The sequence below is a fragment of the Diabrotica virgifera genome, chromosome 6, assembly GCF_917563875.1.
Source record: "Diabrotica virgifera virgifera chromosome 6, PGI_DIABVI_V3a".
Classification (NCBI taxonomy): Eukaryota; Metazoa; Arthropoda; class Insecta; order Coleoptera; family Chrysomelidae; genus Diabrotica; species Diabrotica virgifera.
The window spans coordinates 213330356-213349404 of record NC_065448.1 but is presented as its reverse complement, the minus strand read 5'-3'; the positions used below and the strand labels follow the sequence as shown (position 1 = coordinate 213349404).

Below are 19049 nucleotides of genomic sequence, written 5' to 3'. Positions count from 1 at the left end.
AGTGATTATAACATTGAATGTTTTACTAAAAACTTCTTGGCTTAGAATACTGTTGATATAACAGTGTAAAAACTGTTACATCAGTTGTATATTGTTTTGTTTTATGGTTTATGTGAGTTATTTATTAAATAAAAATAATCTTGTTATATTATTATATACAAGACAAATTTTTTTTGTAGGATCTATACGATTCAGGTATATTAGGGAAATATGATAATTTCTTAATATCACACTTATTGGTACATTCACTGCATATTGTTTTGGTTTATATTTTGTGTTAGTTATTTATTGAATAAAAATAATTTTGTTTAATTATCACTCAATACTAACTAGAATACAATTTCTACTAGAAAAAATGAATGTATTCCCGAAATTTGAAGACAACTTAAAATATCTCGGAAAGTAATGAGTTTAGGTATAGCGAATGCTATATAAAAATGAAAGAGTATCACAAATACAAAAATTTGAAAAAATAAAAGATAGGGTGATCCATTTAAAAAAATTAAGAAAATCGTAATTTGGTGTTGTAGTTCACCCTGTATACAAATAGTTGTCAATGATTTCAATTTAACTTAACTTAAAAACTACAGTATATTGTTTATCTTAATATGTAAAACAAATTATTGTTTACGAATTACTTCTTTATATACACGGTGTTAATCTCATAGGGATTTCGAAATAAAAATGGTCATAACTTGTTAAATACTCTGTATAGTAATGCAAAACCCTATATTATATGAACAAGAATTATGAGAGGAATATAAATATGAAAAAATATATAGGGTGTCCCATTTAAAAAATTATATGTTTGATATACCACGCACTTATTGATCACCCTGTACAAATGGACATATTTTCCAAGCCTAGAGAATATGATTGCCTACATTTTTTCTAAATAACTTTTTTCGATATTCTATACCATAATGGAATTATCGACCGATCCCGCACTAAAAACTCACCCTGTATATCTCTAAACATAATACTTAAATAAAAATAAGCAGTTTAAAATTATTTTTCTGAGAAAAGTTTAAAAAATTTTCAGCAAAACTTATACGAGTTACCTATAATCTTTGAAAATTAAAAACAACGTTCTATGTACCTAACTATATTTAAATTTTTTTTGTTTCAGAATATGTTCGGTGTTTCTGCAACTTACCTTCATGTATATTGACTGGATATATGTGTAAATCAAGTGGTGGGGGCTGCTTTTCTGATGTAATTGTCCCTGGAAATGATGACAAAGGACGACACGGATGCTTAGAATTTCTGTAAGTTATCTTTTTTATTCCTGATGGCATTATTACATAAATAATTTTTTACTAGCTGCAGACTTAATTATTATTACATCTTATTACCTTATATTATCGACACCTTATATTATCGATACCTTATATTATCGACAGCTTATTAAATGAAGAATTTGACAGACATCCTGTAGAGTCAACGGAGACAGTAGCAGCAATGGTCACCAAAATAACCAACGAGGAAGTGGCTCAAGCGATTCAAAAAATAAAGAAAGGAAAAGCGGTAGGACCAGATGATATTCCTGGGGAAGTATGGAGAGCATTGGGAGAGACAGGAACAAGGTGGCTAGCAGGTCTATTTAATAGAATTATGGAAGTCGGACAAATGCCAGACGAATGGAGAAGCAGTATACTGGTACCTGTTTACAAAAACAAGGGAGACATACAACAATGTACAAACTACAGGGCTATAAAACTGCTTAGCCACACCATGGAAATATGGGAAAGAGTAAGTGATAGACGGATACGTGAAGAGACCGAAATATCCGAGAATCAATTTGGCTTTATGCAGGGTAGATCAACAACAGATGCAATTTTCATTATAAGGCAGTTGATGGAAAAATACAGGAGTAAAGAAACAAACGCTCATATGGTATTCATTGATCTTGAGAAAGCATATGATAGAGTTCCTCGAGAGATTCTGTGGTGGGCACTCAATAAGAAAGGAGTCCCTGGTGAATATGTAAAGATTGTGAGGGATATGTATGAGGGAGTAACTACTAGTGCTAGGACAGGTGTGGGAGAGACTGATAAATTTCATGTGAAAGTAGGATTGCACCAAGGCTCTGTGCTTAGTCCGTATTTACTCTCATTAGTTTTGGACCAGATAACAGCGAAACTACAGGGTAACATTCCATGGTGCTTAATGTATGCTGATGATGTCGTGTTAGTAGGAAATAGTGAAAGAGACTTAGAACAAAAACTGGAACAGTGGAGAAAAGCTCTGGAGGAAAAAGGTTTAAAACTTAGTAGGACAAAAACAGAGTATTTGGAATGTTCATTTAAAGATGATACTACAAATAAAATGGTATCTTTGGATGGTGAAATTATTGTGAAAAGCAATAGTTTTAAGTACCTAGGATCGGTATTACAGAGTAATGGAGAAATAGATGGAGATGCATGCAGTAGAATTAGGGCTGGATGGATGAAGTGGAAAGAAGCGAGTGGTGTGTTGTGTGACAGAAAAATTCCAATGAATCTGAAGGGAAAATCCTATAAAACAGCCATAAGACCGGCTATGATGTACGGAACTGAATGTTGGGCAGTGAAAAAGAAAGAGGAACAACGAATGCATGTGGCGGAAATGAGAATGCTTAGATGGATGAGTGGAGTGACAAAGAAGGATAAAATTAGAAATGAGTATATTAGGGGAAGTCTAGGTGTGGCACCAATTGATGTCAAAATGAGAGAGCATAGGTTAAGATGGTTTGGTCATGTTCAACGTCGAGACGTTAATCACCCAATACGAAGAATAGCTGAAGTGCAGATTCCTGGAAGGAGTAGGAGAGGAAGACCAAAGAAGACCTGGGGGGAGACGATAAGGCAGGACATGTTGGTAAAGGGGATTAACATTGATATGACCCAAGATAGAATTGTGTGGAGAAACGCAATTAGGGAAGCCGACCCCGCATAGGGATAAGGCAAAGAGAATGATGATGGAGACTTAATTATTATTATTATAGGCCTGGATCACGCGTACCAAAAAAAAGTTGATTAATAGCTAGCTGAAAATTTGTTAATAACTTAACGGTGTCTAGTCGGACAAACTTTGATGTATGGGAATACTGAAACAGGGGAAATTTTAATTGTGGAACGTGTCATCCTGACAAGTTTATGATTGTGAAAACTAGCAGGTTGTTTTTAAGTTCATTCAATAGCAATCTTTGTATAAAATATGAAAAAAATTGTCCGACAAATATGTTGGGCGTTTTAGTAAGTCCGACACGTAGAACATTTCAAATGACAGCAATTGTGTTGGTGATAAATAGCAGTCTGATTTTTGCATGAGAGTTTAATGAAAGGGTAAAAAATCAATTGGAAGTTCTGTGCGACAAAATATATGAGACGTTTTCGTAGTCTGACGTTCGAAACCTGTAACCTGTTCCACAATTATTAAAACTTCCCCTGTTCTAGTGTTCCCGTACATCAACGTTTGTCCGACTAGACACCGTTAAGCTATTAACAAATTTTTAGCTTGCTATTAATAAACTTTTTTTGGTATGCGGGATCCAGGCCTAGATTGATAAGTTTTTGGGAATTTTTTATTTATGTCTTACCAATATTAAAATGAAACGGTTGAAAAGTCTACATACCTGGGAGTAGAAATATATGCCGACGGAGCAGAAGATGGAGAAATACGGAAGAGAATAACGCAGGCAAACAGAGCTTATTTCGCCCTCTCCCATATATTTCGGTCTAAAAGTGTCCACCGAAATACAAAGATGAGAATCTATAAAACCTTAATTCGACCAATAACATGCTATGGCAGTGAAGCCTGGGTGCTGAAAGAAACATCCAAAGACAAACTCGACACATTCGAAAGGAAAGTACTTAGGAGAATACTAGGACCTGTGAGGGAAAACGGAATCTTCAGAAGTCGATACAACAACGAGCTTTATCAACTTTATAAGGAAACGTCCCTGCCAGACTTCATTAGATTACAAAGATTACAATGGGCCGGACATGTGATAAGAATGGGAGAGGATAGGCTACCAAAACGAGCACTGAATGCTAGAATGCAAGGAAAGAGACCGGTTGGGAAGCCACGAAAGCGCTGAGAAGACACAGTAAACAGCGGCGCACAAGCCCTTTTAGGAGTCCGTGTATGGAGAAGAGCAGCCACAGACAGGCAAAGGTGGAGGCAAAAAATAAAGGAGGCCAAGGCTCAATTTGGGCTGTAGTGCCGTAGAAGAAGAAGAAGAACATTAAAATGAACTATCGAAAGCTTGTATTAGGTGAGCGAATATTTACCTACTTGCTTCCTGACAGATATTGAGAAATACACAGCTCAATTAACTTTAGACAGTAAATTTCAATTCGTGGGAAATTTCGAATAAGCACATGTAGGTACATACATTTTAATAATTACACCATTTTGAAATTTTGTTTGCACAACACCGTAACGAGCCGATAAAATCGATTATGTAATACATTTTAATCCCTGGCGCTAAGAGTAATTGATCTAATAAATAAATTGTCAATTAAGACGGATAAACTTTCTACATTATGAATGCACAAAGATGCCGATATAGTAGTATACAATTTACAAGACTGCGTGCAGTTCGTATAAGGCATATAGCGACAAATTCAATTCATGAAATGATATTAGAATGAACCTCTTTGATATATATTTTTTTCGCACCCAAAGCTCTAATTATCCCATTCAAACTGGATTGGTTTTCATTTGACATATTTCATTTTGATTCTAGTATTTTTGGGGTGTTGGTAGTCCTTAAAAAAAGCCGATGCCGCACTGCAGGATGCTAATAGATGGTCGCTTGGTTGGGTGATTTTAAAGGTGGATGGTGGAGGAGTGCTGCATTCTGGACGCAGTGAAAGAGTGAAATGAAGTCAGAAGTCAGTATCCAACTGACTGCTGAGGAATCGTTTGTTTCATTTGTTATGCTTTCCTCCATAGCCAGGCTAGTACCCGGATGGAATATTAAACATCAAACACGACTGATTTGGGTGAATAGACCCCTGGCGAACCACCATATGGTTAGATGGTAGTGAGAGGCCACTGCGGCTACCGTCGTTTTGTTATTCGTGGTATAAGTAGCTGGATGGTCGCCAGGCAGGTATCTACCATCCACCATCCTACCAAACTTCCTGCAGTGCGGCATCGGCTTTGAGTGGATAGACCTCTGGAGCAGGTTTCTGTGGTTGACAGTGTCGTACTCGACGCTTTAGGTCGACGAGGACTAGGACGGTTATATTTTTTTTTTCAAATCAGGGCTAGAATTTGGCTGGTGCAGTTCCTACCAGGTCTGAAACCAGCTTGCTGGGGTATGATTTTTGGGTCCAACACTTTCTCTATGCACGGATAATGCTATGTGCAAGATAAGTGTTTCGTACAGCTTCGCTTCGTAGTTTCTCTTTGTCGTTTCTGGGTCTTCCTCGGGCTTCTCTATAGCTATGACTTTTGCCTTTCTCCACAACATCAGTATTTGTAATGTCGTTCGGCAGATATTGAACAGGTGTAGAATTCAGCTTTTTGCCACGGTTCCAAAATGATTAATTTGCTTCGCATATAACGACTCCTGTGGCTTTCACATATTTGAGTGAACTTAGTCCTTTGTTGGTTCTTTCATCATGAAAGGTGTGTCAAAGTACTTTTTCTCGGTGGTTGGACAGCTGTTGATATCCTTTTATTGTATGTTTGCACTTTTTGCATAGTTTCTATCCATTTTTTCTGTCAAGCTTCGCTCATTGCTGTCGTAAAAGCGATGCCACAATCTATGCTGGCAGGGTAAAAATATGCATTAGGGAGAGGATACATTACCTACTTTCAGATTTCCAATATAATATGTAGTATTTCTTCTATTTATTTTTTCCTAACTCTCCATTTTTTTAAATAAGTCTTGTTGTGTTGTATCTTATTTTATTTCAATCTCTGGATTTTCTTTATCTGTTTCTTTGTTTTCTTCCATATCTTCTTCATACTGCTAACTACATCTTTCACATGAAATATGTATTCGATGACGCATTATATCAGCTGTACAATTTAACGCTTTCAAATCTTTTATAATTTGAAAAATGTCTTCTTCTTCGGCGTATTGTTGATACTGTTAAAATCTTTGCATGTTTAAATAAAAATACCATATAAAGTGTCTACGTATGTCCTGAATTCATGGCGCCCCTAGGTGCCAATAAATATCAGACACGGGTTCGGTACTAGATACATACATCTGCCGTTTTCACCGTTTAAGTTGAAAGCAACCGGTGCGTCTGCACAATTTATGATCTACTTATTTTCCCTGTTATTGGAGGTCACAATGTTATGATGTAATGTGAATATAATTATTTTAATTTCCGATATTAACACTGTCGATACTCAACAGCTGCAAATTTTTGCATCAAGATGTAGCGTGCTTTAAAATATCGTATTAATCATCATAATGACCATAATGATTCCTAGCGGTGACCAACGGTGATGTTATTTGTCGCGGGGATCAATCCGTATTCGTATTTTTTGGTTCTACAGTTGATTTTGCGGCTTAACTTCATCTGGACAAGCTTTCTACATTCTTTTGCATCTTTCCATCATTTACTGATTTATATTTTTACCTGTGCCTACTTAACCTCAGTTGTAACGGTAACATTAATTTTTACATACGGGAAAATGATTTTGCCATATTTTTATAAAATACCTAATTTTAAGCCACTTTTTTTCTATCGAGTTTTTTACTTTTTTGAGTTATTTGCTAATAAATGTTAATTTTTCCATAAAAAAAACAAGCTTTTAGACAGCATGTCACAAGTAACTCAAAAAGTAAGTATTTTATCAAAAAAATACTCTTGGCAAAAATATAACTTATAGAAAAGTGTAAAAACGGTGGATAAAGAGATAAAATGTAGAATCGAGATAGCCCGCACGACATTTTTAAAAATGAGGTCATTCTTCTGTAATGATACCTTGCAACTTCAACTTCGAAAGCGCATGATTAAATGCTACATTTGGTCAGTCCTCTTGTATGGTGTCGAAGCATGGACATTAAAAATATCCACCATTAACCGTTTGGAGGCCTTTGAAATGTGGCTGCACAGACGTATACTGAAAATACCATGGACTGCTATGCTGACAAATGTGGCAGTCCTTAAGAGAGCAAATGCTACCCGCGAGCTGCTTGATAACATCAAATATAGAAAGATGGCCTATTTTGGACACGTAGTAAGGGGAGACCGGTATAATATTCTTTAACTTATTATGATGGGTAAAATCGAAGGACGCAGAGGAATTGGTAGAATTGGTTGAAGAATATCCGGGAGTGGACAGGAATAAAGAAAGCAGAACACCTATTTAGAATAGCTCGAGACAGAGACAGTTTCGCCATGTTAATCGCCAACGTCAAGGGAACTTGATAGGGCACGTTAAGAAGAAGAAGAAGGAAAAACGGTGCACATATGAAGTCTGTAGACCCAGCAGAGTGGTAGCTAATGAAAAGTAGGTTCTTATTCGTCAAATTCCAAATCGATTATTTCAACGTGAAATAACCAAAAAATCAAAGTCCCTGAAACCCTTTCTCTATCGGCTGCTGCGCGAAATAATTTTTCTACTGTGGTTCCACACCACTGTGGTTCCACATCAATCAGATGTAAAATAGAAATTGATAGTATCAGTATTGAACAAGTAATCTAAATAAAATACCTTGGAATTACATTGTCAAATTACGGAAACCTGGACAAAGAAGTGAGAAATCAAGTACAAAAAGCAAATAGACTGACATGATGCCTTTATAACACTATATGGAGAAACCGACATATTAACACTGAGATGAAGTCAATAATTTATAAAGCCAGTGTAAGCCAATAATAATTTATGCATCAGAAACAAGACCTGCTATAGCCACAACACAAAGACTACTGGAGGAGAGAAGATATCAGAAGACAATGTAACGTACAGTGTATAAACGAATGGACACTAAATAGAAAAAAGAATGGAACAACCACATAACCAGAATGGGAGAGACACGTGTGGTTAAAATAGCAAGAAATAGAGATAGAGCAAGAGATAATTGCTTATAAAGAGGAAGAAGAAGAAGAAGAAGAATTATATGGCCGAAGTATTCTGTTTTCCTCTCTTTTTCTCCTATTTCTAATTATATTTAATTTGTCAACTTTTATTTTTTTTTTGTTTTTTTTTCTATTTTTTTTTGCAATTTTGGACCCAGGGTTTTGGTGCCCCTAAAGGATGGCGCCCGTGTGCATTGCACACTTTGCACATATGGTAGCGGGGGCCCTGTGTGGACTACTGTACTATTTATCTCTTTTTAATGCCCGTGTATTACTTCGTATAAAAGATACAGTTATCATTACATTTCATTTACAGTTTTTTAATTGCTGTTCTCTTCTAATTTATGAGCAGTAGTACCAATTTAGTTAAAAATTAACTACTCATAGTAGGAAATATTCTCAACTAAACGATATAAAACGTCTTATTAATTTCTTCGACGATGATAAAAACTAAAAATCATTAGATTCATAAAATCAAGCTGGTTTTCTCGATATCTAAGATCAAATAAGTTTCTAAACAGATCTAACTAACTATCTATAAATAAATTAAATGTAAATATTTTAGTTCTCATCTTTTTTCACATGGTTTTTTAAATTATTCATTCCATCATAGAATAGGCCAGTCAATGTAGATAATATTTTGTGCTCATATTGTTCCGAAGCTAATTTCTTGTGGCATCTTAATGCAATTTACGATTCATTTTATGCTTACTTATTTATGGCAATAAGCCACAATTTTACTTTGAAATTCAGTTTATTTGACGTTTCTATTTCCACTTCGGAAATCGTTATCAAAAGACAAAACATTAATAACTTAAACAAATTTTAAAGTGAAGGACAGTTTAGGTTTCCCTTCGATTCAGAGGCGGTTCAGCATCGCCAGACAGCTGTTTCTGTCTCTTCAGACGTCTTCAGTGGGGCTACATGAACACCATGAAGAGAGGTGTTCCGATTTTCTTAAAATAAAAAATAATGCATTTAAATAGCATTGGACCAAGATTTTGCACCTAACCCCTTAACTATTTATATTTATGAACTAATGCTATGTCGTTGCAGTCGACATTTCGATTTTCGCTTGTTACCAGATTTGTCTCTGTCCAAATTTACCTCTGTATCTCTTTGGCTTCTTTTTTACTATAATTTGCTCTTAAACTTTATTAGAACTTCTTCAATACAGTTCATCTATCTCGTTTTATGTCTGGCTGATTGATTTTTGATAATACACTTGGAACAACATGTTTTGGTACATTCCATGTCAAATCACTCAGGCAAAAAATTTTGGATTTCAGATTTGTCTGAAAATAGCTTCTGCGGGACATAAAATTAGATATTTAAGGTCAAAAAATCTTCTTCTTTTTTTCTCAAGATGTTATTTTATGCTATTTTACAGTGATTTGGTGTTTATTTAAACCAATTTGCATTTTCTATCGTAAAGTATCAATGAAAAACATAATATTTTAATAGAAGGGACTCAAAAATGTCATTATATGGCATTATAACAAGTTATTTTGATTGAAAACAATTTTATAGTGTAGAAAACTTTAAAATACCGTTTTTTACATTTTTCTTCATTGCCAAAATACATCATCATCGATTTGGCTGAAAATTTGCCCACAGATAGCCAAAATATAGGACTTTTGAGTGGTTAGAAAGATTTGAATTATACCTGTTACAATATCAAAAAAGTTACATGCAGTAATGTCAGACTCAAAAGTATATTAGTCCAATCGGGATAGCATTTGACCTTGCATGCCGAGCTGCCCAAAATTTTATTTTTTTAATCTTTAGGGAAATCAATAGTAGTCTAAATTTAAAATCACGAATGAATTCCTCCGTTACGTTAGCCGCCATCTTGATTTTAAAGGAGAAGCTGTTTTGCTCAATATATCCGCCATTTTCTTTTTCGACAAAAATGTTAGAAACTGAAATTGTTCCAAATAAATCGTATTTACAGTTATTACAATTTCTTTTTAACAGTTTTTGTCGTGAGGTCGATATTTTCGAGTTAAATGTACTTACAGTAGACGCCTATATTTTTGACTATGATATTGCATGTAACTTTTTTGGTATTTTAATATAATTCAAATCCTTCTCACCACTTAAAGTCGTATGTTTTGGCTATCTGTGGGCAAATTTTCAGCCAAATCGATTATGATGTATTTTGGGAATGGAGAAAAATGTTAAAAACGGTATTTTAACGTTTTCTACACTATAAAATTTGATCAAAAACTTGTTTTGAATCAAAGTAACTTGTTATAATGCCATATAATGACATTTTTGAGTCCTTGTATTTTGGTTTCATAATATTAAAAAAAGGAACAACTGAAGACGATATAAAAAATAGACTAGGACAAACAAGAGACGAAAATTGAACTCGGTACTGTGGAATAATAACATCAGGATAAAAACAAAAATATGAACCCATAAAAAGTATCCTGACTTATGGGTGTGAAAATTGAATAATAAATAAGAAATCCAAAAACAAAATAAGAGCAACATAGATGGAATTCCGAAGAACATGCTGCAGAGTAACAAGAGATAGAGTAAATAACATAGAGATTAAGAAAAGAATGGGAATGAACTCAGATATAATAGACTACATAGAAGAGATTATCCTGGTACGGACATCGAACATGTCAAAAGAGCAGACAAAAAAGTTGGATAAACAGAATAACACAGTGTAGCCTGATAGAAAGAAGGGAGAGAGGCAAACCCAGAAGACCTTTCAGAGATGAAGTGGTCGAAGCAATGGAAAGAAGAAATGTACAGCAAGGAGACTGGCAAAATAGAAAGAACTGTTGAGTGAACGAATAAGGAATAGAGTGAAAACTGTGGAAATATTTAGTATATTATAATAACTGCGTAATGAACGTAAGTTGAACAATGCATTAAACACTGCAAAATTATTTTTTCTATGAGGTCCTGTTTGATTTATCCAGAAAGCCACTGCGCATCCGCTAGGAAAAATATTCCGATTCGGATTTTTTGCACAATCTTACTCAAAAAGGACCCCTTTTAACAAATTTGTATGTTGCCAGGACCAAAAGTGGGTCAAAAATTTTTTAAACGTATTTTTTTTTGTTTTTTTCCTAAAAATTTTTTTTTGCATGGAACAAAGTTTTTATAGGTTTTTTGGATCATTCCAAACAGAAAAGGTCTTTAGTGACTTTTCTCTAAAGTTGATAATTTTTGACATAAAAGCGATTAAAAATTGAAAAATTGCGAAATCGGCCATTTTTAACCTTCAAAAACTATGTGAAAAACTTAAAATTTGAATGTTGCCAAGGTAGGTAGATATTCTTTAAACATCGGTTGATGAAATCCCGAAGAGTTTTTTGCAATACAGTATTCAAAACTCCTTTGTTTTTTAATTTCTAATCACGCGTGCGCGACACTGTTTTTCACCGTTGCATGTGTATACAGTATGGTGCAAATGAAAGGAATAAATTCGTTATTTCGTAAACCGGCGACTTTAAGGAAAAAACCCGAAACAGGTCAATTTTTATTTTTAAGTTATGATATTGTGGCATATATGGTATACTAGTGACGTCATCCGTCTGGGCGTGATGAGGTAATCGATGATTTTTTTAAATGAGAATAGGGGTCGTGAGGTAGCTCATTTGAAAGGTTCTTCAACTCTCTATTCAGTAATGTAAACATTTACATAATTATTTATACAGGGTGTCCAAAATTTTTTATTAAATTAAATTATTTGACAAAAAAAGAAGTAGAAGGACACCCTGTATAAATAATTATATAAATGTTTATATTACTGAATAGAGAATTGAAGAACCTTTTAAATGAGCTAGAACACAACCTTTTAAATGAGCTAGAACACGACCCCTATTCTCATTTAAAAAAATCATCGATTACGTCATCACGCCCAGATGGATGGCGTCACTAGTATACCATATATGCCACAATGTCATAACTTAAAAATAAAAATCGACCTGTTTCGGGATTTTTCCTTAAAGTCGCCGGTTTACGAAATAACGAATTTATTCCTTTCATTTGCCCCATACTGTCGGTGGAAAATAGTGTCGCGCACGCTTGATTAGCAATTAAAAAACAAAGGACTTCTGAATATTGTATTGCAAAAAACTCTTCGGGATTTCATCAATCGATGTTTAAAGAATATCTACCTACCTTGGCAACATTCAAATTTTCAGTTTTTCACATAGTTTTTGAGGGTTAAAAATGGCCAATTTCGCAATTTTTCAATTTTTAATCGCTTATATGTCAAAAACTATCAACTTTAGAGAAATGTCATTAAAGACCTTTTCTGTTTGGAATGATCCAAAAAACCTAAAAAAAACTTTGTTCCATGCAAAAAAAATAATTTTAGGAAAAAAAGAAAAAAAAACGTTTAAACAATTTTTAACCCACTTTTGGTCCTGGCAACATGCACATTTGTTAAAAGGGATCCTTTTTGAGTAAGATTGTGCAAAAAAATACGAATCGTAATATTTTTCCTAGCGGATGCGCAGTGGCTTTCTGGACTAATTATACTTTTTTTGTAAACGTTATTTGAATGATACTTGATAATCTTACTTTTTCCCTGTTTATGTTAAAAGAATCTTAAGCCGCTACCTCACTGGTAAATTTTTACGTTCGTATTGAACTAATGGTTCGTCGCAAGAATTTGCGTCGCAAATCTAACTGCTCGACCATCAAAAACTTGTGTATCATTTGTTGGGCGCATCTGCTAAGGTTGTGTAGAGTGATCTGCACGATTGACACGAATTGTGCAGAGTGGTTTGGTACAGTGTATGAAAAACATACATTGTACCAAAAAGCGTCCACACTGCAAACCTCAAATCCTTTGATCTTCGCTCAAAAACCGACAACCGATGGAGCGTATGCGTTGTGTGCGTCGAAAATTCTTGCGTCCGATTTATGCGACGAACACGTCCACATTAGAACAATTTACTTCGAGCACGCAAATGTTTGCGACGAACAGCCGCCGGTTCGTCACAAATTTTTACCAGTGAGTACGCGGTTTTACTTATACATAGTTCTCTGCATTCTTTACAATTTTTAGTAATATCTCTAGCTTTAACAAGTTCATGCAGATTGATTAATTTTTAATACTCGTTGCTTGGTCTATGAACTCAGCCTATAACTAGTTGTTTCATCAGCTCGGCATGCTGTTGACCTCCTTCCTCTCACTTTTTATTTTATTAAGAAAATAACACATACAAAAATCCGTATTCGTTCCGTGTATGTCATCGTAAACTTCACATTTTATTAAAGCAGTTATTTCTGTTACGCTTCAAAACTTTTTATCCTTTTTGTAAACATTTACCGTTTTTCATATTTCACGTTTGCAATATACAGGAAATAAACTGAAACTACTGCACCTAATTAATTTTGAATTAGTGACAGAAATGTATTAATACCTAAATAGCAGCTGTCAGCTGTCACGTATGGTTTATAATACAGAGTGAGTTTTATGTATGGAACGACTCAATTCTTCTAATGCGGCGGATATTATAGTGGTATTTACATTTCTTATTTCAAATGGGACACCCTGTATATCCTTTGTGTTTTGAAGTCCTCTGGAAATACTGAGTATTTTTCATGTGATATTCTCTATAAAAGATAAGATTGTTGCGCTGCTACGTTTTTACAACTTTGCTCTACGGATGTGCAGCCTGGACATTGAAGCAATTAGAGATTAAAGTCTGTTTTAGACTATAACATAAAATTATATAAGAAAATGGTATACTAAGTTTTGTCACAATGTAAAACAGGAAACAAAATCTGTTAACAGAAAATGTTATACAAATTAGAACATGTCCTATTTGATAACAATTTTTAGTACACAGGCATGCGCAGTTAGGTTATTTTCATTATACTGTCACATTGGTTCTTTTAAGGTTAACTTTTCTTTTAACAAATGTTGCAATGGAAGCAGCTGATAATAATAGGAGTTTTCTTATCCATCATATAACATATCTTTGTAATATAAAATATCAAAGATAAAACTAACTAAATTAAATGTTGAGGAAAATGAGGTTAAAATATTCTTAAAAGAAAATAAGAAGAAGAAAATTGAGGTTAATAGTACATGTACCATCACAAAAATATAAAAAAGTACTTTTTTAGCATGTAATGCGCAGAATCACATAACATATTCTAATAGGAAAAAGTGACAATGTAATACACAAAACTTCTTGTATTAATATTGTACACAATCAGTTCATGTAAGTTTTTGTTATACCATTTTCTGTTAACAAAAAAAGGTATAGTCTAAAACAGACTTAAGAAATTGGAAGCTTTTGAGCGTTGATGTTTTCGAAGAATGCTACGGATATCATGGGTAGACCAAATTAGCAATATAGTCAAGACAAAAGTCCTTGATAGGGTTAATAAGAGGGAAGAAATTGTATAGACAATTAAGAGGCAGGAGCTTGAATATTTCTGTCATATAGTAAGAGATCCTGGTTATAGTCTGCTGCGTTTGGTTATAGAGGGCAAAAGAAAAGGTAAAAGAGACGTAGGAAGAACGGAAGAAGATGAACCTCCTGGTTACGAAATCTATGGGAATGGTTTAGTATGAGCTCTAACCAGCTATTTAGAGCTGCCGTAAGTAAAATAAGAAATGACATGTTGTTATCCAACCTTCTATAGAAGATGGAACCTTAAGAAGAAGATGACAAGAAAAGAATTAGTCCAGGGTAATAAGGTTTTTTCCATGACACTCGAGCAGCCAGGGTACTGAAGGGTTTTTTCGACAGGTAATACCTATATGAGCAAATTGTAACTATTTCCTGCGTAGGTTCTGGCGGCCATTTTTATTTATAAACAATTAAGTATCAAAAAATGACATTTTCCCTTTTTTTTCAAATCAATGGAAAACAGTGAAACTTATGGTTTTTTTGGTACAAATATCTTTGAGATTATGGAAAAAGCTTTAAAATGACGTATTACAAAGTTTGATATACTCATTTATTGTTAATATAATTGCGAAAAAAGGTCGGAATTGCAAAGCGATGGATTCAATTGTTTAAATTTTATTCAAATTGTTTATCCCAGAGAGCATTTTTTTGCTATAACATAAGTCAGAAAAAAATGACGTTGGAGCCATTCCACAGGTGCCAAATGAAAGAGCATGAGTTATATTTTCAACTTGGTTTAAAAAAAGCGAATAAAAAAATGCATTTATTAGTAATAAATAATTATGCAAAAGTATCGTAAATCTTTCCTTATAAACTTTTTATTTTGTTATATAGGAAATTATTTATATTTATTACAATTTTTTATCAATTATGATATAAATAACATTACTTGGTAGTTGTGCACTTAAAACAGGGTAAAAAAGTTAATTTTTTTGGAAAAAGTTATTCAAAAAGTTTATAAGGAAAGATTTACGATACTTTTGTATAATTATTTATTACTAATAAATGCATTTTTTATTCGCTTTTTTAAACCAAGTTGAAAATATTGCTCATGCTCTTCCATTTGACACCTGTGGAATGGTTCTAGCGTTATTTTTTTCTGACTTATGTTATTGCAAAAAAATGCTCTCTGAGATAAACAATTCTAATAAAATTTAAACAATTGAATGAATCGCTTTGAAATTTTTATCACATATTAAGCACCAAAGAACCCTCATTTTACAAAAATTTCAAACCTGTACCCTAATTTTTACAGCAGTTATTGCGAAAATAATTTTTTTTGCAATTCCGACCTTTTTTCGCAATTATATTAACAATAAATGAGTATATCAAACTTTGTAATATGTCATTTTAAAGCTTTTTCCATAATCTCAAAGATATTTGTACTAAAAAAATCATAAGTTTCACTGTTTTCCATTGATTTGAAAAAAAGAGAAAAATGCCATTTTTGACAGTTAATTGTTTATAAATAAAAATGGCCGACATATCCTACGCAGGAAATAGTTATAATTTATTCCTATAGGTATTACTTGTCGAAAAAACGCTTCAGTGCCCTGGCTGCTCGAGTGTCACGAACAGGGTATATTTTTGTCTTATTACCCTGGCCTAAATTTGTATAAAGACTGCAAGGTAATAGTCAGTCAAGACTGTAAACGAACAATATAAGTTACTTGTAATGGAGGTTGAAAAGTTAGAAAGACATTTTATTCAGGGCTAAACAATAAACAAATAAACAAACCAAGACACGTTAAATGCTACTAGGAGCACTCCCGAATCATAATTTACAATGTATATACTGTTGTAAAATGGTTTTTTGGGAAAATTCAGAAAATAAATTTATATCATGGACCACGAGATCGTAGATTTTCTTCACTCTGTATATGACCAAAAATTGTATAGAGTATAATTTAGTTAATAAACAGTGCTTTTTCGGGGAAGGTGAAATCGTTAATGTGGTTTTCGTTAATGGGTTTTTTGAAAGGATTTACAGACAATGGTTCGAAAATATTGGAAAGTGCATGTTATTTCGTTTTGTGAACATCAATAGGATTTTTGTAAATAATTCGTAGAAGGTTTAAACGATAAACAAATTTTATTGAGTTTAGAATGTAAAACAATGTACATGAACATCGGTGGCAACGAACAGAATCTAGTTTTAAACGACGGACAACACATTAAGTACAACAATAAATATTCTTATTTAGGAGTAGAAATCACGGACGACGGCAAATCAGATCAGGCTATAAAAAAAACGAAACACTCAAGGTAGAAGGGCCATATCTCAACTAAATAGTATTATTTGGGATCAAGATATATCCAAAAAAAAATAAACATCGAATATACAACACTATTATAAAGAGCATAGTAATGTATGGAAGTGACGTGTGGCAGTTAAAGACAACTACTGAAAGAACACTACAAGCCACGGAGATGGACTACTGGAGACGTGCTGCAGGAAAATCAAAACTCGAAAGAATTAATAACGAACGTATACGAGAGATTATGGGAGTCACACATACGATTGTCGAAGATATAAGAGTACAACAACCAAAGTGGTATGGACATGTGCAGAGAATGCCAGAACACCGTCTGCCAAAACAGATTCTAGATTGGTCACCACATGGTAAGAGAAAAACAGGCCGACCCAGAAAGAGCTGGAGAGAAGGAATAGACAGAGAGATCCGAGAGAGAGGTTTAGACGAAGACCTTTGGGAAGATAGAGATGCATGGAGATTGGGCATCGGAAGACGTCGGAGGACGTTTTAAACCGATTATATATATATAGAATGTAAAGGCGCGTATCCACTGAAAAGTTGGCAACTTTTGTGTTTGCAACTCTTCCGAAGTCACCAACTTTTGTTTTTTATCGTTATCCACATCTAAACATAAAGTTGTCAACAATAATTTAGGAAACATGTTAGTTGGCAACTGGCAGTCTCCATCAAGACTATTGTGTTGACAAAATGGGGTCGATTGATGACGATATGATCTTAGCAGCTGCATCATTTATTATTTTGAGTAAAAAAAAGAAACGAAAACATAAATATTGGGTACGACCAAGCCTCATAGGAAGAAACACGCATGGAGGAATTGAGTTAATAAATGCTTTGAGAAAAGATGATTTGTTAGCAGGACGTATTGAAGACGGACAAATAAGAAACTTTCTCCGTATGACTGATTCCGATTTTGAGTGGTTGCTCAATCTTGTTGGACCAAAAATTACAAAAAATGACACTAATTTTAGAAAAGCCATCACACCTACCGAACGCCTACTAATTACTTTAAGATTTTTGGCTACCGGAGATTCCTACACTTCATTAATGCATTTATTTAGGATTTCAAAGCAAGCGATTTCAAAAATTGTACCAGAAGTATATATAGCAATATGTGAAGTTCTTGGCGATCAAATAAAAGGAAGTGTATTCTATTATTATAAATATTTTTGACGGTTTCTTTAGCAGAGCAAGTTTGGTAAAATATTCAATTTTTGTTCCCTGGGGTCAGGTTCGATTCGTTTCCAAAAATAACTGAAAACGCATTTAGAAAGTTTTTATTTAAGAAACTATTTTAATGCAAATCATATGAAACATCATGGGGTACACATTATTAGTCTAATATATTAGCAGTATTTATAGCTTCCAGCAGAATACTAGATGCAGCCAAACTTGTTTCCTGTTCTGTTTGTGAATCTGTTAGTGGTATATCCTGTGTTTGTTGTGGGATGTATTGTGATGAAGATGGTAATGCATATTGTGGCGAGCGTAGTTCAGGTACTGTTTGAGATTCTGTCACTTGTGGTATGTATTGTGGTGAAGGGGATGATACATATTGTGGTGATAGTAGTTGATTGTAGTGTGATGTGAGTGATGATGTGTCATCTGGTGATGAAAGAGGTGGATGTATGGGAAAACTGGAACTTGATGAATGTGTTGAAATTGGAGTCATTTGTCCAGAATGTCCAGTAGCAGGATAGTCATATTTTCCGATACTTGCTTGAAACAAAATATTTGATATTTCATGCTCCACCACATTTTGAGCATAACTTGATTTTAAAGCTTCCATTTTCATTGCAACATGCTCCCCAAAGGCACTGTATTTATGGCGATTTTTCTTAGCTTGAAGTTCTTTCAATACGTTGTAAGCTTCCTCTTGCCTTTGGTCACCAGTTGAAACCTTCCTTTTTGAACATTTAGTTTTTTTCCCAATACAAGGCGCTGTCGACGGACCTGGTTGTGAATTCGGTGGTTCTGAATCCGATGATGGTGGGACTATTGTATTACTTGTATTTCCCTCATTTGGTAACAGATTTTGATTTTGGGAGATTTCTGCCTCAACTTCTTCCTACCCAGAATCCTAAAAATATATTTTTTTATAGATGCCTGGAACTGCTGAAGAGTGGAAAGTAGTGGCAACACAGTTTAATAATCTATGGAATTTTCCACAATGTACAGGAGTTATGGACGGAAAACATATTATGATTCAATCACCAGAACACAGTGGAAGCGATTACTTTAATTACAAATCGTTTTTTAGCATTGTGCTTTTTATTGTTGCTAATGCAAATTACGAAGTGTTGTATATGAATGTTGGCTACCAGGGACGCATATCGGAT

The 19049-nt window shown here is 34.1% G+C and overlaps 1 protein-coding gene across 2 annotated transcripts in view; it reads left to right on the top strand.

The window, feature by feature from the left end:
* LOC126887198 (uncharacterized) overlaps window positions 1-19049 on the top strand; it is a 185924-nt gene that overhangs the window by 123898 nt on the left and 42977 nt on the right. For both annotated transcript variants that reach the window (XR_007698979.1, XM_050654593.1), the window contains exon 2: window positions 1130-1268. Coding sequence is in view for 1 of the 2 variants with exons in the window: in XM_050654593.1 (XP_050510550.1) it covers window positions 1130-1268 (139 nt within the window). In the remaining variant the exon portion in view is untranslated. The remainder of the gene's footprint in view (window positions 1-1129; window positions 1269-19049) is intronic.